This window comes from Xenopus tropicalis, chromosome 2, assembly GCF_000004195.4.
Source record: "Xenopus tropicalis strain Nigerian chromosome 2, UCB_Xtro_10.0, whole genome shotgun sequence".
In the NCBI taxonomy this organism is placed as follows: domain Eukaryota; kingdom Metazoa; phylum Chordata; class Amphibia; order Anura; family Pipidae; genus Xenopus; species Xenopus tropicalis.
This window is the reverse complement of record NC_030678.2, coordinates 142,074,016-142,100,839: the sequence shown is the minus strand read 5'-3', so window position 1 is coordinate 142,100,839 and position 26,824 is coordinate 142,074,016. Positions and strand designations below refer to the sequence as shown.

Below are 26,824 nucleotides of genomic sequence, written 5' to 3'. Positions count from 1 at the left end.
GGTGTGGATGGTGTAAAAAGACGGAGGTTCTGAGAGGAGCTGAAGAGATGACCAGAAACGTGCTGGGAGACCAGTGAAGAAATGTAGTGAGGAGCAGAGGAGTGAAGGGCTTTAAATGTTAGCAAAAAGATTTTCTATGCTATCCCTTGCTTAACAGACAGCCATGCTAGAGATATTACTTGGGGCTGAAAAGGTTCCCGGATGCAGGCACATGCGGCGGATATCAAATAAAGAATGAAAACGAGTTTACATTTCGGAGCAGATATCTGCCACGTGTACATGTACCAGGGCTTATGCAATGGTTCCAATTTTCTGCAGGCCAACTGTGTAAGGTGGAGGGCCCTTGAGGTCCAATACCCTCTGGGGCCCATGTCCTCCTGCCCAACACTAGCTTGAAATACAGAGCCTGATTGTTTTTGTAAGTGGAATAAGTACCATACTGCAGACCTTAGGTGGCGGGTCTGCCGTACAGTATTCCCCCACACTGAGCCCTGAAGATTATTTACGTGGAGTGCCCAGACCATAGTTATTACCCCGCAGATTTTTTGCATTTGTAATCAGCATTATACTATACTGTACACAAGGTTAAAATCAAACTAATTTGTAAGTAAGTGTTTTGATGTTTTGATGTGTTTTGAAGTAAGGTCTAGCAGTCTGTGTGTGAACAATATAGAGCTTTTCATACGCTACTGTCAGAAGAGATAACAGGTGGCCGCTTGCGTTTTGTCTACCACTGAAACTTCTCTACTTCTTGTTCTGCATCCAGTGGTTTCGTCATATTCTAAAATGATTATCATTATGGGTTGTGAAGCAACAATTTTACACAATACTCTATTTACTTGCAGGTCTGCGCAAACTGGAAGCATTTTTTGGGTTCCTTATTACAATTATGGCACTTACATTTGGGTATGAGGTATGACATTTTGTTATCTTATAAGAGACTTTTACTGCACAGACCAAGTCAAGGCCCAGCCGATCTTACTAGAGAGGTTAGGCTAATGCCACACGGGGCTGATTTTCAACCTGCATGAAAACTGAGGCCGAGAATCAACAACTCCAATGGCATTAGCCTCCTACCTTGCCTGCACCCAGAAGTGTTGTCTCTGCTTGGGTGCAGACAGACGCAGCAGATATTGGCTGTGAAATGCAGCCTCTCACATTTTTTTTGCCAGTATCCGCTGTGTTCTTTGTAAACTGTCTGTAACTTGTTAGCTGCTTAATAGCTTAGTATTGGCCACTGTGATCAACCACTTCAAGCTAAAATAGATAACCACTGCAGTATCTGTCAATAGATTTAGGATTATACTGTAGGTCATGCTTCATTTTAATTGCTGCAGACATGTTTGAGGCCCATATACAGTAGGTAGGACTCATAATAGTCAGAATTCAAATATGCTCAGCCCTGATAAGTTATTGTAACTTGTATATTCTAAATGTTGTTAATAGTATTTTAGTTTTGTTTCTGTGTTTTGTACTTATTTGTCTATTTGATTCTATCTCATAACCCTAATAAAGAGGATGTGAACCCAAAATAACATTTTGCTTAATATAAGGAAATTTAATTCTAAGCAACTTTCCAGTATATATTAATCAAAGGTTGATTTTTAAAGGAGAACTACACCCCCCAGCTATAAAAACCCCCTTAACTGACCTGCCTTGACCCCCCTCACCTGTCGCATATCGCATACTTTGTAACCTAAAAATGCAGAGCAGTGCAGCTGCATACCTGGGCTCCATCTTCTGTTCAATCGTAGAAGCTTCGGGCCTCACTGCCGGCACGCACCCTGCTTGCACATGTGCAGTTGAAGCGGATTTCCTGCTGCCTCCAACTGCGCAAGCAGGTTCGTATCAGCTGAGAGACCTGAAGTGTCTTCAGTTGGTAAGAAGATGTCGGCCAGGTACGCTGCTGCGCTACTCTGCATTTTTAGCTAGCAGTTAGTGATAGGGACAGAGTTTAAACTTAAAAACAATGCGAAAAGGGAGAGATGAGGGAGGTGTAGGCAGTGATAGTTAAGACGGCTTTTTGCGCCCGGGGGATATAGGTCTCCTTTAAAGTTAGACAAATAGTGCTTTCACTAGAATGACATTTTATTTCCTTTTATTTTATGTTTGGGTTTACGTCTCCTTTTAAAGTAGCACAAGAATGCACTTTTTTCATGTCTACACTTGTGGGGCCAACAAGCTCTCTTATCTTTCTTTTAGTATGTTCGGGTTAGCCCCAACCAAGGGGAGCTTCTTAAAGGCATGTTCTTTCCTTACTGTAAAGACTGTGGAGCACCCCAGCTGGAGCAGGCTGTGGGCATCGTGGGAGCTGTCATCATGCCACACAACATGTATCTACATTCGGCTTTGGTTAAGGTATATATATATCATCTATAACAGCTCATTCTCTTCTCTTCATGTGGTTGTATAATGGGAATCTCATTATCTACCTTACAAGGACCAAATATGGAGTAACTTCAATATTGTTGTTTACCCTGTTCAGCTCAAGGAATACATCATAGATTTATGTTCAGCAGGAGGCCAATGGATTGCACATACTTTAAGAAGAGCCTAGAACTAGTTCTAGACTACTAGATCATTCACATGCTTCAGCTCAGTCTCCCCCTACCCTTATATGAAACTTTGAGTAGCTACTGTGCAGTCTAATATGGCATAATCTAAAATACACTATTTTTATTAATATGGGTAAAAAACAGTGCTAAAATGTTCTACAACATTCCAGGTGCTTCAGTTGTATAAATTAAGGTTTTGGGCTTCAATGGAGAATAAAAACTATAATATGTCCACACATAGGTGTGGCAGATTAGTTGTGGACCCAGTTATTAGGTCTTAGGTAGGTATGTTTTGGCCACACATGAATGCCAGATTGCATTCGACTGAAGGAGCATATAGAACTGGTTTGGACTGCTGTATGGAGGTGGTTCCAACCATATGGATGTCATCGGTCAACTTGGTGTTCCACTATTGTACTTAAAACACACAAGAGTTTGATTGGTCACTCATTAAGGCAAGTATACAGAAGTATATGGTAGTCTATTTTGGTCAGGAGGTTTTGACAGTTGGGCACAATGGAAAAAAGAAACTAGGACTGTGAGCAGGTGCATGAATTCTATGTATCTTGTTTGTGAGGTGTAAGGTCTCTCTCTAACTAGTGTCTCTCTTTTTGTGCAGTCCAGGGAGATCAATCGTGCAAACAAGAAAGAAGTCAGAGAGGCCAATAAATACTTTTTCATCGAATCAAGCATTGCTTTATTTATTTCCTTCCTCATTAATGTTTTTGTGGTAGCTGTGTTTGCGGAAGCCTTTTATGGAAAGACAAACCAAGAAGTGGTAAGCCCTACCCCTGACTCACTGATTTTAACCAGTGTGTACTGAATGCATATATACTTATATAGTTATAGTATTTTGGTTTTCCCTGCGATGTTTCAGCTCCGTATCACTGCTACAGGGTTCTCTGTGAAATGTTTCAGGGATACACCCCTTTACCAGACATGTCGGATGAATGGGCATGTCCCTGAAAAGTTACACAATTAAGCAAACACACAGGGGTTACCCCACTCGCATTCAGTCTTGTGTCCTGCTTTTTTTCTAGTTTATGCTGAGGAGGGTACTGATCCCTCATACTGTGCACCAGAGTTTCTTTACCTAAGGGGCCATGGTGTGCTGGTGGATATTTGCTTATAGATTAATCTTAAAATGTAACCATTTTTTAGAATCTGCCAGTAATGATGCCAGTAGTTTCAATGCACAAAATACACAAGGCTTTTAATGCACAACAAACACGATCAGGTATATATGGACACTTCCCCAGAATATCATTACAGGGTGTAAAATACAGCCATAGTGACATGGGGTGGACATGGGCAGTTGCAACGCACTTTTTGGCTCTGGGGGTCAAATGACCAGATCAGCTTGATTTTGCCCACTAATTGGGAGACAAAATGGGATCTTAAAATTACTATGTGCTCTTGTGTATTCTTCAGTGAGGATCATATCTGATAAAATAGTATCAGAGTAAAGGTGGCTGTGCACGGGATCAATTTTATTGCAGACGAAGTGGGAAACTTATTGGTCAATGCATGTGACCCTGCTGGACCTGTTGCTTAAAAAAGGGTTCCTGCTCCCACATAACATTTTACAGCCATGTTGGTGGCTGCTCTGTCTGCATGCTTACACACACACACTACTGTGGTCACTGAGGTAGAGCTTTGGTCCTTATCTAGTCCTAGCTTTCACTGTTCAAGTTCGGTGTTGGCAATAACAGTAGTGTATGTTCTGAGCACATGTGAAGCAGCCATATCTTACCACCATGCCTGCAACTCAGCATTTTGGGCTCAGGTACGTTAGCATTATGCATCTGTTGGTAATAAGGTGTTATAGAGCTGCAGTATTTATTTGTGGTATTCTCTTCCACAGATCTTTTCACTTATCTTGTTCTTTCTTTCCATTTACAGTTTAATGAGTGCCTTAACAAGAGTAGTCCTCAAAGTAACTTATTTCCAAATAATACTGACCCTCTGCAAGTTGACATTTTCAAAGGAGTAAGTATTTTTAAAAGGCAACTTAGTTGAAAGCTGTCTAACAAAATTCCTGTTTGGCTTCTGAATTCTATATGGGTGTAGGAGATAGTGTTAAAAGCCCTCTTTTTAAGCTATACAGGTATGGGATCCATTATCCAGATAGAGCCAAATTATGGGAAAACCATCTCCCATAGACTCCATCATAATCAAATAATTCACATTTTTAAAAATGACTTTCTTTTTCTCAGTAATAATAAAACGGTACCTTGAACTTGATTCCAACTAAGATATAATTAATCCTTATTGGAGGCAAAACAATCCTATTGGGTTTATAATTATGTTGAGATGATTTTTTAGTGGACTTAAAGTTCAAAGATCCATATTATGGAAAGACCCCTTATCCTCTCGAGTAAGTTCAATTTTTGCTTGGTAAACTACCTCTATATAGATCCTCCCTTCCCTTGATAGAAATAGTCACTTTTATCTGGATTCTCTCTAGTTCAGTGTATGACTAGTCATGCTGTATACCGAGGGTCAACCTATGTTTAGATCCCTCACTTATACTACATAGGAAAGCAGGAAATATCTTCTGATCACATTTTCTTTCTGGGGACAGTAGAATCCCAATTTTAAATTTTTCAGGGGACCAGAAAAAAATGGTGGGATTCAGGAAAATGTAAAATCCGGGACAAATGTGTTATGCATTACACATTGGGGAACCACAAGAAATGGTTTAAAATTAGGAAATGTGAAATTGAGGTTTTATTTGTTTATGTGCATATGTGACCTTGTGCAGCAGAGCAAGAGATATGGGCTAATTTATAAAGTATCTGTAAATTTTGCTATTAATAAAAGTTACAGAAAGATATTTTATTCTCTGCTCAGGAACTAATCATACGAGCAAGGAATTTAATTTTCCTATAATTAACACCATTTAATTCAGGGATATTCAGATTGGATTTAGTACCCAGCCATTAAGCAGAATGGTGTTCTGCTTAAAGTAGTTAAGGCTAAAAAAAAATTGCATCAACTGCTTCATCTAAATAGAAGCGTAATTGAAATATACTTCAGTTAGAAAATCCGTACCATTTCTGTAAAAGAGTGACCTTGTACAGCTCAGTTCACTGTTCGTCTTCTCTCAATCTGGAAGCTGCAGGGCGAAATCCTTAGCCAGCCAACTGGTTGAAGTAGTGAGAAACTATCAGCGCTGCTCAGCATTCCAAAGGGTTAGGAAGTAGAGTGTTTCTCGCTACTCCAGCCCGCCGTCAAAGGTTTTCTACATGCAGCTTCCAGTTGGAGAGGAGACGAACGGTGAATTTAGCTACACAAGGTCATTTATTTTATAGAAACAGTACTGATCTTCTAACTGAAGTATATTTAAATTATGCTTCTTTTTAGGCGGATGCAGTTGATGCAATATTGAGTTTATACAAATCTGGTGCACTAAACTGCTACATGTAAGATATACAGATGCAGTATACCCACTGATGTGAGATGGCTGATAAAGATGTGAAACAGCATTTTTTACATCAAATATGTATGCAATCTGTATGTTGTGTAGTCATAGGGTCTCTATGTCCAGTCTGCCATTGGACAGTCAATTCACATTCTTGCCGGTGGGAAGGGATTTTGGGAAGATCGGTCGCCCACGGTACCAAAGATTCATCGCAGGCAACTAATTTTCCCGTGTGCCACCAGCCTAATAGCCTATATTCATAGGCTACAGTGTGCTTCTGAAAGTTTGTGTTTGCAAACACTCCAAAGTGTAACCTTAGGCATTGATAATATGTACCAGTTGGTGTGCCGACTACTGTGGTTTCAAGTACTGCTTTGCTGACGCTCAGTGTAGCAGTTTTGCACTCAAGGAAGAGTACAATTTAGGGGATTGATAATATTGCTCATGTGTGATACGGTTTGTTCATTTTTATCTTACAGGGTGTGGTTCTGGGATGTTTTTTTGGTGCTCCAGCTCTCTACATCTGGGCAGTGGGCATTCTAGCAGCAGGACAGAGTTCCACAATGACTGGCACATACTCTGGGCAGTTTGTAATGGAGGTATGTCTCACACTTTCTCTTTGCATTTGACATGTTATAGGCTGCAGGATATTAGCAGATTCTGCAATAGGGATAACCTTTATTATAATCTAGGTAATTTAGGTAGGTAAATATTGGTAATTTTAGTCTTGCACTTGTGTTCAGTAATCTGATAATACTGGTATCTATTTTGTTCATTAACAGTCACACTGTGGTGCCCCTTGATTACAATGGCAAGTCATTCTTGGCAATTTCTGATATTTGCAGTCACTCTTTTGCCATCTGTGTTGGTCTTTTTTTAAACTTAATTTACTATATGAAATGATGATGAATTAATGGGTGAACTTATAATGACTTTCATTATGCATTAATGTAGACTCAAATGTAGGTGACTGATTAACAAGACAAGCAGTGTTTTAACATGCAGCCAGGGGAAACCTTTGATATTTCCTATGTTATTTTTATAACTCCAGTCTCTCATTTATGTAAAAATATCCAACTGCATGCATTCCTTTCATAAACCTTGTCACCCGGCTCTACATTACCGCCTAACAATAGAATTTTCTCTCTTTAGGGTTTTTTGAACTTGAAATGGTCTCGCTTTGCACGAGTTTTTTTGACCCGATCTATTGCTATTACCCCTACTCTCCTTGTGGCCATTTTTCAAGATGTTCAGCATCTTACAGGAATGAATGATTTTCTAAATGTGCTCCAAAGTTTGCAGGTGAGAGATAATCAGTCTGACAAAGTTTTTTTATTTTTATATTAACAGCTGTTTATAATGCACCAACATACTCCATAGCACTGTACAATTTATTGTTATTATTAACATGTATTTATAAAGCGCCAACATATTCTGCAGCGCTGTACAATAGGTGGGTTACATACATTGGACATGCAGTAACATATAAAGCAATCAATAACCGATACAAGAGGTGCAGAGAGCCCTGCCCTGCTTACAATCTACAAGATAAATGGGTGCATGCATTTAGATCAGTGCTGTACAACTTCTGTGTACCAAGGGAATGTTTCTGACAAGCCAATAATTAAAGCCCACTTAATGCCATGCCCATGTTACCACACCCATTATTATAAAGACCTTAGACATGTGGGGTGAGGCAAAATAAAGACATTATTGAGTCAAAAGTTGCTGATGGGAACTCTTTACCTGGACTCTTTTTTCCAGGGCATATGGTCCTGAAATGGGACGGATGGGTCCCCTATTCTAACATGGCAAAAAGTGCCCAAAATCTTGCACTAATTAGCTCTCATGCTTGGCTTTCAGGAGTATCTAGTAATGCCCATAGGCATTCTGCCCACATATCACTATAAAATTATGGAAAGGGCAGTCCAAGTCGCTATTAGTTTGAAGTGACCTGTGGCAGTCCCCAGCATTAAACAGAATAGTTATTAACCATGCCATAGTGATCACAATTTAAAAAGCTATGAACCCAACTTTAACTTTGTATCTGTATTTTAATGAAGTGTTAATAAACTAATAATATACTAGGAAGAATAGAGTAAACAAAGACAAACAATAATTTAAGTGGGGGCCAGTTTGAAACAAAATGCATTTGGCATAGGACTTCAATAAACATCAGTCTTCAGCTGTGTGTAGAACTATATGACTTAGTCTTTGCTTATATATTATTTGAACTGATTAATTTTGATATTTTAGCTTCCCTTTGCTTTGATACCAATCCTGACATTTACCAGTCTTCCATCTGTGATGAGTGAGTTTGCAAATGGGATGTAAGTATAAACCACTTCATGCTGTGTACAAGGGGGTGGCGGTGTTAGTTTGTTGAAGAAAAGTAATGATATGCCACACTTAGACAAACAGAGAGCCATGCTGGCCATTTGCATTAATCTGAATGACTCTGGGAGTCACTGGTATGGTGTTAAATTTACAACCACACCAACAGGTTTATAATCACACCCACTGATTTAATTACCTGGGGAATAGATTTACCAAATGCAGCTGGAATCTATTCAGTCAGAAGCCAATCGTGTTCACTAATCCTGCACCAAGGAATCTTGTACAGGAAATCCAGAGAAGCTTTAGTGCACATACACTTAAGATTTGTGGAGCACTGTAACCTACATTCTACATGCACTGCATTCACATGCGCCTTAAAGTATGGGAAGGAAGTCCTACTATTTAAAAGTAGGCCAAAGTGTAGGTGTATTGTTAATGGGCTGAAATTAAGTTCCTGCACCAGATGCATTCAGATGTTCAGAATGACACCAGCCGGTGCTGCTGCACTATTTGTAGTGTGTGAGCGCTGGTTCTGTAACTGTTCCCTGTTGTGGCACTGTTAAATACTGTCTGGTATTACCAAGAAAACAGCTGTTATATTTGATAGCTTTCTTTGGAAAGAGAACCATGTAGCTTGGGACTTTGCTAAATCTCATATTTTTGCTAGAATAAATATTTTTGTGGCATTAGGGTAACTGTCTTGCTGCATAAGATTTGGCTTTACTTCAGTGCTCGTGTTCTTCCAGTGGAAGGCGCTGCTTGGTTTACTCCAAAGAAGATCCTTCAGTAAAGCAGTTTGAACACTCTTATCAGAGAACATTAACTCTAGAAACACGGCCAGACAATCCAAGACATTTTTGCTGCCCTCTGCATGCCCAAGAACTCATTAGACCATTTTTTTTTCCTCTGCATGGAAAATCATGTACAACACTGTAACTGTGGGTCACACTAATTTGCTCCACTAAGGAGGCAACGGTCATCTTTTTAGCAAGTTTATTTCTAGCTAGCCAACCATAAGTTATAAGGGCTCATTTACTAATGACACAACTGACACAATTGCATCTGATGCTATAAATCCGTGATCCTCAACCAGTGGCTCTTGAGCAACATGTTGCTCACCAACCCCTTGGATGTTGCTCTCAGTGCCCCCAAACCAGGTAGTTATTTTTGAATTCCTGAATAAAAACAATATTTACTACCAAATAAAGCCCCCTGTAAGCTGATAGTGTGCATAGAGGCTGCCTAATAGCCAATCTTAGCCCTTATTTGGCACCTCCATGAACTTTTATGGTGCTTGTGTTGCTCTTCAAATCTTTTTAAATTTGACTGTGGATCACAAGTAAGAAAGGCTGGGGACCCCTGCTATAAAGTAGCTTTATGAATTTCTGGTTTGCCCTTTTTTGAAAACCTTTCTTTTCTTGAGGTGGTCTGACTGTTTAAAGGTAATTTTGATCATAGTTTCCCAATGATTTTTATTGTAAAGACTGAATTCATGCTGTTGCTCATAAATGTGCCTCAAGTGTTGGGAGTGGAGGCATTTTCACAATTTCACAAAATGACTCAATATACACTTGAGTGTACAAAATCTGACCGTGTATGCCTGCCTTTATTGTAGACATATTTGGCTTTTATAGCACAAAACAGTGCTCAGATAGATATCAAGTCTAATTCTTTTGTTTCCTTTCTTTGTTACAGAGGCTGGAAGATTGCTGGAGGGATCCTGATCCTCATTGTATGCAGCATAAACATGTACTTTGTGGTTGTATATGTCTCTGCACTAGGACACATAGCCTATTATGTGGGAGCAGCGGTGCTGTCGGTTGCGTACTTATGCTTTGTAGCATATTTGGTAAGTAGTACTTGCCTCTTTCAGCATTTATGTACATTCTGTGCCACATGCTTGCGCATATGACTCTGTTCCCAGTTCTGGTCATACTGGGCAAAAACTCCTTACCAATAGAGGAGGTTAACTTCATTTGTCATCTTATGTGGATCACAGACAAGTCAGTTTCTTGTATTTTACTATCACTGTGGCATGACAAAGTAATTTTGTGTTATTCCACATGCGGTGCAGTCATTTATAGAATTAGTGACTACTTTATACATACATACAAGTACACATGGCAGCCTGTGAGCCCTGATTCACTGACAAGAATGGTGTTTTGCTTGTCTTCCAATCCCTTCTTGAGCTAAGCTAATGCCTATATAGCCCCCTTTTGTATACACAAATAATGGTATATGTTCTATAGACATGCTGCAAAATTACATCGTTACCTGTCTGTCTGGGTTAGGGTGAAGACGCATGGAGCTACTAGAAGCAGCTACTTGTCATGGCTACTAAATGCTAGAAAATACCCTGCCATAGAATATACTGAGAATTGCCTCTGTTAAAACACACACATAGAGATAATTATCATTAAATGATCAGCATTGTCTATTTTAGTAGCTATGACAAGTAGCTGTTACTAGTAATTTTACCCTTAAACTGTCCATGGACAAAGCTTATTGAGATAGAACCTTTTGTAGCATTTCTGCAGAACTCTATGATTAATTATTTTTCACATTTATCTGTTTGCTTATACCAAAGCTGCAGATGTATGGAAACATTGCTGTATCAGCAATTCAGATCTAAACAAAAAATTTCTAGGACAATGTTCACCTCAATTTTCACCCCAGACTGGCAGATTTCTGGCAAATGCCAGAGGGGCTGCTGTAAGACAGTCACTATCTATTGGCTGGTGTCGGGGCCACTGTGCAAACAAAATGCCAGGGCCTATTTTGAATCCCAGTCCAGACCTGTTTCACCCTCTATTACCTTTAGGCCTGTCTTAAATGAGCATCTAAGTGAGCTAATAGGCATTTTCACAATTATCGGCCTTTCTAGAAGGGCCAGACCCACATTTTGGGAACTACTGATACAATTGGTTAAACAGTTGAAAGTCATTGAAGCATATTGTAGTATGTGATGAAACTTATAAAGGAACCTGATTATGCCAATATCATACAGCTTTTGGAAGAGCTTTTATGATCGCTTTGTGAATATGATCATATACTCAGAATAGTGGAAAAACAGCACTCTGTAAATCAGTCAGCTCACAGCTAGAGTTACCACCTCACCCCCTTAATACCGGCCACATATAGAATCCACATCCCTAATGACTAATTAGCATTTAATTTAGATGCATGCTGCAGACTAAACTGATTTACGTGCAGCCATGCAGCATGCTAATACTATTACGAACTGCACTGGTGCAACGTAGCACCTTTATTAGTGAGTGAATCTTTGCTCATCTAAAAATTATTAATAATTTATGTACATCTCATGCAATGTAATGAAACTGTATAATATCATAATATGTCTGATTGTATATGTGTTTGTGCTTTTTTCTGTCCTGCAGACATGGCAGTGTTTGGTTGCACTGGGCCTCTCATTCCTTCAATGCGGCCAGACGGTAAGCATCCATCAAATTATGCTTGCCGAAGATCAGCCAAATCTCTCTGTTAATTACTAACAAAGTGTTGTTTGTACGAGTATGGCAAGTAGCCATCAGAGCCTGTGTGTTTCTATGGTTTACTGTGTGAACATATAAATGTATGTGCGGTTAGCACAGAGGATTCCAATCTTGTTGTATAAATTACTGGATGAACTGTATTGCGTAAATGTAGCGATAATGATAATACATTTGTGCTGCCTGTGCTCCCTTTTGAATGACTGGGATGTATTGTTTTCCATGGAAACACATTTTTATTGCCTGTTTTGGGACAGAGAGCTCTCTATCTTTGGTCTCTGGGTGCCTTAATTACCATCTGTGGGTTTCACATGTCTCGAATCGAATTGTAACTGTCGCAATATATAGTGAGCCTCTCGTGTACTGCTTCCTTGATGGTGAGGCTGGTACCATTTCAGATTATTTTCAAGTAACAGCCAGTACTAGAAATGCTGCAGTCTGCAAGCCAAAAAAGAGACTCTTAACAGAAAAATGGCTAGTGATTGCTCATAGAGGTCACATGTTATGTTATACACCCAATGTTACCCTTATGCAAGTCCAGAGAGATGTGTGGCAGAAGTATGGAATTGATTGTTTCTTGATTACACGGGAGACATAGGGAATACAGAAGAAAAGGCACACACCACTTGTTGAGAGCATAGTGCAGCAGAGGCAGAAACAGTCACAATCGGAGGTCACTCCTTTACACACCACTTTTGAAACATGCAGCAGCTTTCTTACAGCACTTAGAAACATTCACACTTTATGGTCGGGGCGATCTCATATGTTGTAAAGCCAGGGCACCAAATGCTTCGCCCTAAGATATTTTTGCAACATTTTTGATCTTGCATAGGGAGAGATTTTGGTCTGCAGACTGGTTTACAGACAACCAGCAGTGGGCTCTCTCCTCCATGAGCAATTTTTTTTTTTTTAAAAAAAATATCCATGTTTCAGGTGAAACTTTGTGACTGTCTATAACAGTGAAGTGATTAGCTGCAAGTTTTACCAGCATTTTCTCTAAAGGCAGCAGCATGTGTCATTTCATGTCATAACAAAATGAAAGAATAACCCTCCTTCTTCCTGCTTATTCCCACTTATTGCAAGGCATCCACTCGCTCCTTTTAAAGGCAGATGAAATGTGTGTATTTCAGGAGTCCAACTGTTCCTACGCAATTTAACAAATGTCAGTTTAGTAAGATTTGTATGGACTAAGGAAGCCAGTGACTGCCGGCAGGGCTGTTACTAAGGGACATTTCCTGTTCCACGTGACGTGGCCATGCTACCCAATCACAGCACAGTTGCTTGGCATTCACTGCTCCTCCCCAGTGTTGTGTTAGAAACAGATTTTGCATAGAATCAAGTGATTATAAAGCTGCCTATTGTGTTGGGCATAGCTGCTAGAGTGTATCATGACCATTTTGCTGCACACCATAAGGAGCACAGAGTGTAGCGGGCACCTTGTTTGTCTTTCTCCATACCATACTGCATCGCAGTAAGGAAAAGTCATATTGTAGCTTGTTTCCAGTAATCACTGTAATTCTTAGGTGACCCACCCTGATCCTTTTTCACAGTTTTTTGAACTATGCAGCTTTTTACATGATTTATATTTAAATAGATTAGTGTATTAGATTGCACATACGGTAACGTTACATGTGCTACAATTATAGTATTCTATACATACTTACTATTATGTGCAGTCTCAGCCGTCCCTAACAAAGTGCTTCCTTCAGACAGAACAACATTTTGAATGTTACTGGGTAACAACTTGGTACCATTGGTTAGCGTCAGGAAAGACGTGACTACTGTAGATTCACTGCCCTGCGGCCCAGGCTGCCAGGCTGAGGGGCAACCAGTCACCCCTATCTTTAACTGAGCATTTGGAGTTTGATCAACCATATGTGCTCTCATTCTTATTGTATTTCTATGACCTGTTGTGGCTGTTGAATGTGTTTGTCATAGTTTTTAACATGACACAATACTATGTGATTTCTATAAAGTAAATTGGCAATAAAGGCCCACCTCCTATATAGAGAAAAGGAAATGGGTTTTAGGATCTTAATGAGATTCCATTATTTGTTCCCATCACAAAATGGCTGGCCAAATGTGACTAGGTTTGCTGGGGGCCCTTTTTAACTAACCTTTGAGTTAGTTAACTATGTTACAAAATGTCCTATTCTTGTTAAATTTGTATTTGGTCAGTTGGTTTCTTATTAGTTGTTTGCCTTTTTCTACCTCACTGACTCCAGCAGTTAATAAGCTATTGCTTTGTTATGCTACAGTTGTATTGTTATTGTTACCCTTTATTCCTTATCTTCCTATTAAGGCCCATTTCTTATTAGTAAACTTGTCTCTCATTTAAACCACTGCCTGGTTGCTAGGGTAAACTGGACTCTAACAATAAGCTGCTAAAATTACACACTGGAGAGCTGCTGAATATAAAGCTACATAATTTAAAAAAAACAAAAGAAATAAAAAATGAAGACCAATTGCAAATCATCTAAAAATATCATCGTCTGCGTCAGGGATCCCCAACCTTTCTTACTCGTGAGCCACAGTCAAATGTAAAAAGACTTGGAGAGCAACACAAGCATCATAAAAGTTCATGGAGGTGCCAAATAAGGGCTAAGATTGGCTATTAGGCAGCCTCTATGCACACTATCAGCTTACAGGGGCTTTATTTGGCAGTAAATCTTGTTTTTATTCAACCAAAACTTGCCTCCAAGTCAGGAATTCAAAAATAACTACCTGGTTTGGGGGCACTGAGAGCAACATCCAAGGGGTTGGTGAGCAACATGTTGCCCCTGAGCCACTGGTTGGGGAACACTCTACGTCATACTAAAATTAATTTAAATGCAAACTTCCCCTTTAACTTAATGTTATACAGTTCCTCGGGTTGTCAGCCTGATTCAATGAAACTATTGCTTTTGGCCTTCCCTGGCTATGGCCAGTTGTGCTGTATCCACCATTCAGCTCACAGTCTGACTGATTCTCAAGGGTTAGTTGGTGTAAGGCAGCCTTTAAAAGTCACTCACCATGATTGCTGCTATATTCTTTGACATTAAATGTAGGGCAGGATTTCTTTTTTTTTTTTTTATTAAAAGTAACACAACTGACACTGGAAAAAATAATTGTGTGCTCAAATAACTGACTTTGCTTGTGCAGCCTTGGGGGGGTTGTTTATAATTTGCACATTTGGGGGGAAATCTTCTGTACACTTATGACATTTTTCTTTTTTGTACTGGAGTTACACCAGCGTGCCAGAAATAGCCATAAAATCAAGCGCATACCCCATCTACATCATGCACCAAGCTACGCTTTGGTTTTTAAAGGTAGAATAAATGTATAAGATAACAAGTCCACTAAAATGGAAATTAAATGGATACCAGTGCATAACAGGACACCAATTGGTTTTCTGTGCATTACATGTCCCTGGTTTTGTTTGGAAATGCAGTTGATGTCACACAGTAAGCTAGGCAAAATGTAGATGGTATAGAACTAGGTTATATGCATGTAGATTACACTGAATGATCCCAATCTGATAGGCTTGAGAGCCTCTATGCATTCTAACCAATCAGCTGATATCACATGAACAAGCTGTAACCTTCACAGACATTCCAATGGCATTCTCAGTATGGATTAGGGGAAATAATTCAAACCCATGCAAATGTGTGTCGTCTAACTGAACCCAATCCATCTTTTAATAAAATTATTCATTTAAATCAGATGGTCTCAGTGTGTCTTCTTTCAATAAAGATGGATTCACTTTGTCTGATTGCAGAACCTAGCACCCAGAATAACACCATCTATTAAATGGGCCACATTAGCAAGCACCCTGATAAGTCAAAGTCATTATATTTTGGACCACAATATCTCAGACACACACATCAATATTAAATAAAAACCCTCAGAGCAAACCATGACCGTGCCAGCCGGCCTCACAGTGGATTCCAGTCACCATATATATAATATATATATATATATATATATATATGTTTCTTTTTTTCCATTCATTGTTAGTGGAAGTGTTCGGAATTTAGGTGCAAATTGTGGCACTGATGCCCTATGTTAATGCATACAGCTTTACCCAGGTCTGCATTGAGAATCTGCATTTCAACCACATACAAAAGCACAAATGATAAAACTTGTGCTTTTGTATGATAAAACTTCTGTTCTGTTTTCTCAGCCTCAGTTCACACTGGGTAATAAATCAAAGCTTGAAGGAACTGTAAACCTTTGAAACAAATGAATGTAATATTGCTCAGAATGCTTTTCTCAGACCTTCTGTGACTGGCATTTGTTTTAGTCTGTAAGATATTAGGAGTCTTTATGATCCTAATATAATGACACTGAAACAGCCCTACCTGCTGTTCATTTCAGCCAACTGGACCCAATTGGTAGAAAATTTCTACCGTGTCCAGTTGGGCAAAATGAACAGCAGGTGGTGCTGTTTAAAAGTCATTGTATCAGTAGGTCGGAATTTTTCCGACCTACGTGGTGGAGGGCCGATAATGGAAGCCAGTTTTAACCACTCCCCTTTTTGAAACCGCACACCCACTTGAAACCACACCCGTGTTATCACATGACCATACCCATATTAATGGTGGTAGCACAGCAAAAACCTGCCATACTCTGCCTGTGTGTGCCATACTCTGCTTGCCCTACGCTGCCTGTGTGTGCCATACTCTGCCTTCCCTACCCTGCCTGTGTGTGCCATACTCTGCTTGCCCTACGCTGCCTGTGTGTGCCATACTCTGCCTGCCCTACCCTGCCTGTGTGTGCCATACTCTGCCTGCCCTACGCTGATTGTGTGTGCCATACTCTGCTTGCCCTACGCTGCCTGTGTGTGCCATACTCTGCCTTCCCTACCCTGCCTGTGTGTGCCATACTCTGCCTGTCCTACGCTGCCTGTGTGTGCCATACTCTGCCTGCCCTACGCTGCCTGTGTGTGCCATACTCTGCCTTCCCTACCCTGCCTGTGTGCCATACTCTACCTTCCCTACCCTGCCTGTGTGCCATACTCTACCTTCCCTACCCTGCCTGTGTGTGCCATACTCTGCCTGCCCTACCCTGCCTGTGTGTGCTATACTCTGCCTGCCCTATGCTGCCTGTGTGTGCCATACTCTGCCTTCCCTACCCTGCCTGCGTGTGCCATACTTTGACTGTGTGTGCCATTCTTGGCTGGTTTGTGCCATACTTGGCCTGTGTGTGCCATACTGTGCCTGCCCTGCCTGCCTGCCGCCAGTTGGACAGAACTGCTCTAAGTAATTGCACATTTGTTTGTTTTGAGGGTTTATATTTCCTTTAAAGAGATACTGACACCAGAAATGAAACCCTTTTTACATTTTTCATAACACTTTTGCATGATATTGTAATTTATAGTGTTTGCCCGGTGCTTTTACATTACCCTTCTAATCACCCATGTCCCTCTATGAGGGGGCGGCCATATTTGAGCAGCAGGAGGCCATTAGCATTAGAAGCTATAACTGACAGGCTGAGAAGGAGACAGTCAGGTTTGGGAACTTCAAGTAACAATTACTTACAAAAGCAGCTCTATCAGCGACAACAATGAGTAGTTTTTAGTGCCAATATCACATTAAGCTTAAAGGAACAGTAACACCAAAAAATGAAAGAGCTTTAAAGTAATAAAAATATAATGCAGTGTTGCCCTGCACTGGTAAAACTGGTGTGTTTGCTACAGTAACACTACTATAATTTATATAATAAGCTGCTGTGTAGCCACGGGGGCAGCCATTCAAGCTGGAAAAAAGGAGAAAAGGCACAGGTTACATAGCAGATAACAGATAAGTTCTGTAGAATACAATAGTGTTTTATCTGTTATCTGCTATGTGCCTGTGCCTTTTCTCCTTTGAATGGCTGCCCCCATGGCTACACAGCAGCTTATTTATATAAATTATAGTAGACTTTCTGAAGTAAACACACAACTTTTACCAGTGCAGGGCAGCAGCACATTATATTTTAGTTACTTTTATACACTTTCATTTTTTGGTGTTACTGTTCCTTTAAAACCTTCATACAGCACCTACCTTAAACCTAAATATTTAGGGGCGACCTGTTAGATATTAAATATTAACCTGTGTCATCATTAGTTGTGATTGAAGAAAAGTGTAAGGCTTTTTATACACGGGAAACATCCCAAAGCAAAGTGGCATGAACAGTGCATGGCTGGAATGCTCTGGTACCTCTATAGCACCACCCCTGTGTGTCTGGGCAAGAAACTTGAGGAAAGTGGGAGTGAGAGTTATTACATATGCAAGCTTTGATCCAAATGTGTGGCGTGGCCAGGCTAGATCCCTAGCACATACCTATTTGGTCAACCAAATGACGCTGATTGGCCCTCGGACCAATGATTGGATGATTGCAGAAACATGACTTAGTTCTGTGTTATCCCCAGTCGCACAAGACTAAATTTGCCACCAGAATTGTACCATGAATAACCATCTTTTTTAATAGATAAACTTTATTTACTTAAAACTTTGTTTTCATTAAAAAATAAAAAACATGAAATAAATTGGATTATCCAGGTCACACAGCAATTCAAGATCATAAGCAGAACATAGAGTGTATATAATTAGTGAGACAGCGCTAGATACCTTTAGTCCTCGGTTCCGAGGGACTCACCTCAAGGGTCCCATTGTATTTCAGTCACACAGAGAGAGCAGACCCAGCAAGGGAAGGAGTTGTACTAGGTCAAGCAACTAAGGGATTCCCCGTTAATCTAATTCACACCATGGACCCCGTACCTTATCCAATTTAGTGTTTGAACATCTGTTTTCATATGATGGGAGCACACTATTTACTGGCTGCTGATTTTTGGCATAAGTATTCTAAAGGAATTTCAAAGGGATAATATAATCCATAACTTCCAGTAGGCAGTAGCAGGAGCAACAAACATAGGAAAAACCAAAGTATTTGGTAGGAAATAGACAGAATCTGGGGACAGGACTGACTCTGGTTAGCTGGGGTGTCATTGAAGTAAACTATGTTTGAAAGGCATGCCTCAGTAGTAAACACTGCTGTGCATTATGTAATCCAACGTGCTCCCAGCTAGAGTGTAAGAGCATTCCCAGTATATAAGTGTGAGAAACAGAGATTTTAGTACATCCCTAATATAAATAATAATAATATAAAAGTGACACACAGTATTTGGTACAATCCCAATATATGAGAGTAAAACAAAGAATTTGGCACATCCCAAATATATAAGAGCGTATGTGGTACATTCCCAATATATGACAATGTAACCATGAAAGGAATATCAGAATAAACAAATGAAAAACTAAATGCTGTTTGATGAATAGCAAAAATAATTGGAATTTAGGGTGTCAACAATAAATAACTGCTTCTCACACACATCTGCCCCCTCAAAGTAAGGACTGTCTCTTGGAAATGTCATTGAATTTGGATGATATAAGTGCAGCACTTAAGATGGGGGGCAGATACAGAAAGGGGTACCAAGCACTATACAATGCTGATGTTTAGATTTTCAGGAACAACAACCAATGCAAATAGTTACAATCATTATTCAGAATCTAGGGTGTGGTACTTGTGGGTCTGGGGAATATCACTAAGAAATACAGAACAGCAAAACAGCAGTTTATCAGCTTATCAACAGTGTATGCAGTGCTGTACAAGGTGTATAAATATCATACATTAGACTATATACAGTACATAAGTGCTGGGAGTGAGCTCCCTGCCCCAGAATGCATGAGGTAGTAAAACCAGCGCACACAACCAAGTCCCAAGCCTGCAAAAAACCTTGTGTTCCATTTAGCATCTCAATTCGCAAACAAATGTACTCCAGGCCACTAAAGGGTTAACAGGCATTACTGCTTATACATAGAAAGTAACTGGTTCTTCTGCTCACTTATTCATTATTACCCTTATAAAAACCTATATTCCAGGTAGTACTGCCACAATTAGGCTGGGACGAGTGGGGATAGCGGGTATAGGGGAGATGCTTTTCTCTGAGCAAATGATTATTTTTAAAAATCTTTTCCATTCTTCCACTGCTTTTAATGGATATGGAAGTGTAAGTACATGTCTTATTCAGTTGCATGCTGCCTGTTGTTATGGGAGTCATAAGAACTTACTGGGCAGGCTACTTCATTTGAAACTTAAAGGGGACCTGTCACCCTAATTATTTTCTATTGTACTAGTCTGGCAAAATGAACTTTATATAAGCTACATAGATCATACACATCTTGTTTGAATCAGTCTTGAAATTCACAGCAAGCAGGTAGGTGCCATTATGTGGGCATTACTTATAGCAAGCTTATTACTTACAACAAGCTTTGTATCACCCCAAAATCTTGTTTATGTGCCAGAGTGAGGGGCCTGATGCCCATACACGGGATACACTATTATTGCGAGGGCGGGGGGCTCGCACCCCTGAAGTTACGCCCCTCAGTACCTGCACCCAGTTTAAGGAGCCATACATGGACTGATCTGTTATCCCCTCAGAGTGTAAGGAAACTTGCACAGAGAGCATAAGATGGGGCCACACATCCCTTTTCTATTGTTTGAGTTATTGGACGATCAGAACCACAGGAAGTGAGCTGTGGCTCTAGGCACTGGCTAACATGGTGCATCGACAGGTGAAATTTTAAAACTTTGCCAAGAACTAACCGACATCCATATTACATAGATATTTGTCCTAATGGTCAAGCCCCCATTCATGCACAGATATACATGTTATGATTGTATCTGTGTGTGGCTATTTTATTGGCTGAGGGTAGTGGAACCACAATAAGAATAATGGAAGGTACAGCTGGGCCAATGGTTGGGGACCTGATTTGTGCTGTAAGCAGCTGGTGCCAAAGGACATTTGTAGTCATGTAATCTAGTAATAACTAGCAATTGAAATCTGCCACCTTGTTTTTGTCAATGATCAAAAAAGTGGCATTTTATTATCACCATTCCAATTAATGTACCCCTCTCTCTTTTCCAGTATCACCTTGGTCTGACTGGCTATCCTGAGCTTTTCCTCCTTCACAACATGGAGAATGAAAACACGGCTTCCCCTCGGTGATGTTGGGATCACGCAGCACCCTCGCAGGCTGCCGGCTTCCAGCTTTGTCTGTTACTGAGTAACTTGGAGGTGCTGTGCTAATCTTAGCCAAAGACACACATACAATGTATGAAAAAAAGAGGACCGGGTGATGGTGGCAACATAGCCAGGTCTACTCGTACAACCAAAACACTGAAATACCAGCTTATTCCTAATTTGTCCAATTCTAATTGGATCAACTGGAACAGACCTGGTAATTTTGCAATTGCAGATTTGTTATTGGGTAATATATTGGGGTAATATTGGGCAATATTGACAATAATGTCAAGTCATATGCAACAATAACAGACCAGTGTGTGACTGGTTTTAGTGCTCTTACATGGGGGTGTTTTAGTTTGTGTTCCAGTGCAGTGGCTTTCTTATGTGTTCTCCATTAACATGTGCGTTCCTGCGCACTTGACGCCTAAGAAAGTCTCTGCACAGAGAGACATATTAAAATGCCCATGTGTAAGCGCCCTGAGGAATTCATTGCACTACCTCTGAGAGTGGCTCAACACAAATGCCAAGTGGAAGGTACATTGATTGGTGCTTAATCAGAAAACCAGGGATGCACCGAATCCAGAATTTAAAGGTTTGACCAGATCCCAAACCAAATTTGAACCCAATTTTGCATATGTAAATTATTTTGAACCAAAGATGAAAATTGTGGTTGAAAGTCGTGATATTTAGGGTTCAGATTTTGTTTGGCTGAATCTGGCAATAAGAGGCTGGGAATCTGGGATCCGGTGCCTCCCTACAGAAACACTGCATAGAGACATATGGGTTGTTCTCTGTGGTTTTAGCCTTAATACAGCTTGCTGCGGCCTACTGATGGGGCAAATTTATAGCGTACGACACAGCATCCACCCCAAAGGGGTGCAGCAAATATCTGTTTAAATGGATGGCAATGGGGGACATGACATGTGACTGTAGCAGTATGATGGAGCTCCCTTGTCTTTACGGCAGGGGTGGGGTTGGGACAGGCAGCATAATACAAGGTTATGGGTGGAAGCATGATATGCACAGTGCAGCCCACTCACAGAATGCACTCACATTTAAGGAACTGCTGGGCACACTAATTGCTGCAGAGATAGAATGTAGCTCTTCTAGAACAAGGGTGTTTGGCTCTAGAAGTAAGTGATTATTATCCAAATTTTTATATCAATAGTTTCTTTACAAACAGGCTTCAGAAGCTTGTCTCAGCCATATTATAGTGGTAACCCCTATCCACAAAGCTTGGCAGGCTCACCCAAAGTGGCCACACTGGCTCAGATTTGGTTGTGTAGTTTAGCCAATGGTCTGGGCACAGGGCTGCCATCAGAAACCACGGGGCCCCGAACAACCAAATTATCAGGGCCCCCCAGAGGCCTAATGGTTAAAAACCAGAACACATATTGGTGGCCAGGGGAAGCGTGTAACCAACAAGAGGGAGACGTAGCAACAGCAGTGCTAATGGTTATGGCACAAGGGGAGACTGGGGGAACCGTGTAACCAACAAGAGGGAGACGTGGCAACAGCAGTGCTAATGTTTATGGCACAAGAGGAGACTGGAGGAACTGTTTGCTACATATGCGACAAATCTCACGAAAACACCTCTCCCTTCTTACACATATTTCAGCGATTATGCTGTATTGCCACAAGGAAGGTGTTTATATGCTGTGAGGTGTATGTTAGTGAAGGGAGTGGTATTTTCAGAAGATCTGTCGCTCTATTGAAATTACAATAACTAAATAGGTTGGTTTTAAAAATGAAATTGAATTGTTTTTTTTTTTTTAATATACTGAAGCCAGCAGAGATGTCTATGCCTATTCAATTATCCAATGTGTATTAAAAGGTAAGGAGCAGCAATCTGTAACAAAAAAATATATATATTTTTCAAGGAATTAAGAATAACAGGACAGGGCCCACTGCAGTTTCTCTCCTGACATTATATGCAGCTCGGTGTGTACATGTGCATAGGATGGTTTTATTTTTCATTTAAGGAACCCCAATATAAACATTGCTTCACTAAGAAATGCACAGTAAGTTACTACTTTCCAGTAGAGGTATATCAGAAGCAGAAGCCCAGTTCTTTGTCCAAATTTCACCCACACCCTCAACTCTGCTACCTTTCCTCACTTCTTTGGCTTTCTATACTCTTCCTTTCTTTTTCTCCCAATCTCTTCACTCCCATTTAACATACTATTCTGCTCAAAACTTTCTTACCTCTGCCTTGTTTTTCTATCTTTTTCTCTATGGCAGAGAGCTGGGCCAATCCAGGTTGGGGGAAGGCTGGGCTAGTCTGGGCTGGACCAATCCGGGCTGGGGCTGGTTGGGCCAATCGGGTTGTAGATGGGCTAATCCAATCGGGTTGTGGGTGGGCTAAACCAATCGGGTTGTGGGTGGGCTAAGCCAATTGGATTGGGGGTGGGCTGGGCCAAGCAGTGCAGCAAGCTTGGTAAAAAAAAAATATCCGAGCTTTAGGTGCTGACAGCAAGGGGCCCGGCTAATAAAAGTAAGTGCAGCACAGCCGGGCCCCCCTTAAGAGCCAAAACTCAGCGGGCCCGGTACGATTGTCCCCCCTGTACCCCCCTGATGGCGGCCCTGTCTGGGCATATGCGGCACCTCTGGGGAGCAGATTTGACAGACATTCCTAGAGTTCTGTATGACCTTACTTGCTGATGTGCTTTCTTGTTGTGTCCATGGGACACTGTTCTATTAAATCCATGCATGTTGGTAGGGTGGCACCCCACTGTCAATGTAATAATTTTTTCTCTGGGCTGATGTCCCTTTTAGGAAAAAAATGCACCAGGCTGGGCAAATAACACAGGTTAGTGCCATCTTTTTAATCACCTTTCCCAGGCATCCTTAGTGCAGACCTAGACTCACGCATGTAGAGTAAGTTCTGCAATTTCTACTGTACTGTACATGCATTAATGATATCTGTAAGGGGTCAGTGATGCCTCGGGTACGTTGGTTTTATCAGTAAGGGGTCAGTGATGCCTCGGGTACGTTGGTTTTATCAGTAAGGGGTCAGTGATGCCTCGGGTACGTTGGTTTTATCAGTAAGGGGTCAGTGATGCCTCGGGTACGTTAGTTTTATCAATAAGGGGTCAGTGATGCCTCGGGTACGTTGGTTTTATCAGTAAGGGGTCAGTGATGCCTCGGGTACGTTAGTTTTATCTGTAAGGGGTCAGTGATGCCTCGGGAATGTTAGTTTTATCAATAAGGGGTCAGTGATGCCTCGGGTACGTTGGTTTTATCTGTAAGGGGTCAGTGATGCCTCGGGTACGTTGGTTTTATCTGTAAGGGGTCAGTGATGCCTCGGGTACGTTGGTTTTATCAGTAAGGGGTCAGTGATGCCTCGGGAACGTTAGTGATATCTGTAAGGGGTCAGTGATGCCTCGGGAACGTTAGTGATATCAGTAAGGGGTCAGTGATGCCTCGGGAACGTTAGTGATATCTGTAAGGGGTCAGTGATGCCTCGGGAACGTTAGTGATATCAGTAAGGGGTCAGTGATGCCTCTGGTACGTTAGTGATATCAGTAAGGGGTCAGTGATGCCTCGGGTACATTCGTTTTATCTGTAAGGGGTCAGTGATGCCTCGGGTATGTTAGTGATATCAGTAAGGGGTCAGTGATGCCTCGGGTATGGTAGTGATATCAGTAAGGGGTCAGTGATGCCTCGGGTATGGTAGTGATATCAGTAAGGGGTCAGTGATGCCTCGGGTACCTTAGTTTTATCTGTAAGGGGTCAGTGATGCCTCGGGTACGTTAGTTTTATCAGTAAGGGGTCAGTGATGCCTCGGGTACGTTAGTGATATCAGTAAGGGGTCAGTGATGCCTCGGGTACGTTAGTTTTATCTGTAAGGGGTCAGTGATGCCTCGGGTACATTAGTTTTATCAGTAAGGGGTCAGTGATGCCTCGGGTATGTTAGTGATATCAGTAAAGGGGTCAGTGATGCCTTGGGTACATTAGTGATATCAGTAAAGGGTCAGTGATGCCTCGGGTACGTTAGTTTTATCTGTAAGGGGTCAGTGATGCCTCGGGTACATTAGTTTTATCAGTAAGGGGTCAGTGATGCCTCGGGTACGTTAGTTTTATCTGTAAGGGGTCAGTGATGCCTCGGGTACGTTAGTGATATTAGTAAGGGGTCAGCGATGCCTCGGGTACATTAGTGATATCAGTAAGGGGTCAGTGATGCCTCGGGTACGTTAGTGATATCAGTAAGGGGTCAGTGATGCCTTGGTTACATTAGTGATATCAGTAAGGGGTCAGTGATGCCTCGGGTACATTAGTGATATCAGTAAGGGGTCAGTGATGCCTCGGGTACATTAGTGATATCAGTAAGGGGTCAGTGATGCCTCGGGTACGTTAGTGATATCAGTAAGGGGTCAGTGATGCCTCGGGTACATTAGTGATATCAGTAAGGGGTCAGTGATACCTCGGGTACATTAGTGATATCAGTAAGGGGTCAGTGATGCCTCGGGTACATTAGTGATATCAGTAAGGGGTCAGTGATACCTCGGGTACATTAGTGATATCAGTAAGGGGTCAGTGATGCCTCGGGTACATTAGTGATATCAGTAAGGGGTCAGTGATACCTCGGGTACATTAGTGATATCAGTAAGGGGTCAGTGATGCCTCGGGTACATTAGTGATATCAGTAAGGGGTCAGTGATGCCTCGGGTACATTAGTGATATCAGTAAGGGGTCAGTGATGCCTCGGGTTTTTAGGTTTAGAGGTGATATCTGCGAGAGCTTACTGGCTTCCCAGTTGGGGACTGTCACTGTAATGCTGCTTTTTATATAGGGGTGGCCTGTACTAAACAGATAAATCTTCGGGGTAGTTTGATGGCAGGAATAGACAGAGCAGGACCTGCCATACTAGATGAGCCAGTGTTATCTTTTAGCTCCTATCTCTCTGCATGATGTTCAATAAGAGACCGATACAGAGCACAAAGTATTTCAATATTTTGTATTTATTTCAAAACTGCACCTTAAATATGTATAATGGAGCTGAAAAAACGAAGGGTGAGCAATTTTGTGTATTTATAAATGTCTGCAGCAAAGGAACAAGCCAGATACCGTCCATTCCTTTGTTTCCATTGGGCAGAAATCCTGCAAGGCTGCACAGGATTCCATCAGGGAACCAACTCATATAGTAATGAGCATTTATTCATCTTTATTTATTGATTGGTAAAGTCCTTTCCGTGTTACTCTGGTGCCTAAATATCACATGAACAGATCCCTAAACCTAGAACCCCAAATTAGGATTGGCACCTTTGGCCAAGTCAACTGTGCATTTAGGGGGAGGTAAATGTGGTTCTAGGGGGGAAAATTATTTTTTTAAACATTTTGTAGTGAAAAAAGGATTTTCTTTTTTTTCTATTTCATTGTTCCATCAACAAAAATTTCTTTGCAAAAGATTACGAGTATTTTGCCTTAAAGTGACATAAAAACAAATATTTTCATGTAATTGAAACACTAGTGGAAATGTTTTGAGTAAAGCCTGAAATAAAGTTGATTTTCTATTGTTTTAAGTTTTGTTCTATTTATGAAATTCATTTCAGGGCACACGGGGGAAGGGAACATGGGTTCATTCACACTTTAGTTTGCAATGTTTTTATTGAACTTGTACATAGACAGGTATTGTGTTATAGGTTATAAAGTATAGAAAAGGAAACGTCCAATGAATTCTCTGCTCACTAACTTCATTTTCTAAGCAGAGCAACATCACAAGACCTTTTTATACTCATGAGCTGACTGTAACCAAATGCAGTACATAGCTGAATAAAACTGCCAATATTCTGAAAACTAGATTTAGATTAAAAATGTAAATGTTAAGTGCTTATAAGAGGGCTCGGAGCAATGTGACATTCATTTTTACCATTTATACCATTTGAAACGTATCAGTTTTTAGCCATCCTCTAGCTAAGACTCCAAGCTAATGCCTTGTACGTCGGGTCAGGTT

General features: G+C 40.9%; 1 protein-coding gene across 4 annotated transcripts in view; it reads left to right on the top strand.

Annotated features, from left to right (window-relative positions):
- slc11a2 (solute carrier family 11 member 2) overlaps nt 1–21,858 on the top strand; it is a 33,729-nt gene extending 11,871 nt beyond the window's left edge. For 3 of the 4 annotated variants that reach the window (XM_012956416.3, XM_012956414.3, XM_031895671.1), the window contains exons 8-17: nt 846–913; nt 2,203–2,358; nt 3,175–3,333; nt 4,458–4,544; nt 6,459–6,578; nt 7,132–7,281; nt 8,236–8,309; nt 10,012–10,165; nt 11,715–11,768; nt 20,773–21,858. In XM_012956416.3, the coding sequence (XP_012811870.1) occupies nt 846–913; nt 2,203–2,358; nt 3,175–3,333; nt 4,458–4,544; nt 6,459–6,578; nt 7,132–7,281; nt 8,236–8,309; nt 10,012–10,165; nt 11,715–11,768; nt 20,773–20,853 (1,103 nt within the window). In that variant the 3' untranslated portion in view covers nt 20,854–21,858. Of the gene's footprint in view, nt 1–845; nt 914–2,202; nt 2,359–3,174; nt 3,334–4,457; nt 4,545–6,458; nt 6,579–7,131; nt 7,282–8,235; nt 8,310–10,011; nt 10,166–11,714; nt 12,013–20,772 lie in introns of those variants that run through there. The other variant, NM_001123466.1, reaches the window with a different exon arrangement.
- The last annotated feature ends 4,966 nt before the right edge of the window (nt 21,859–26,824 follow it).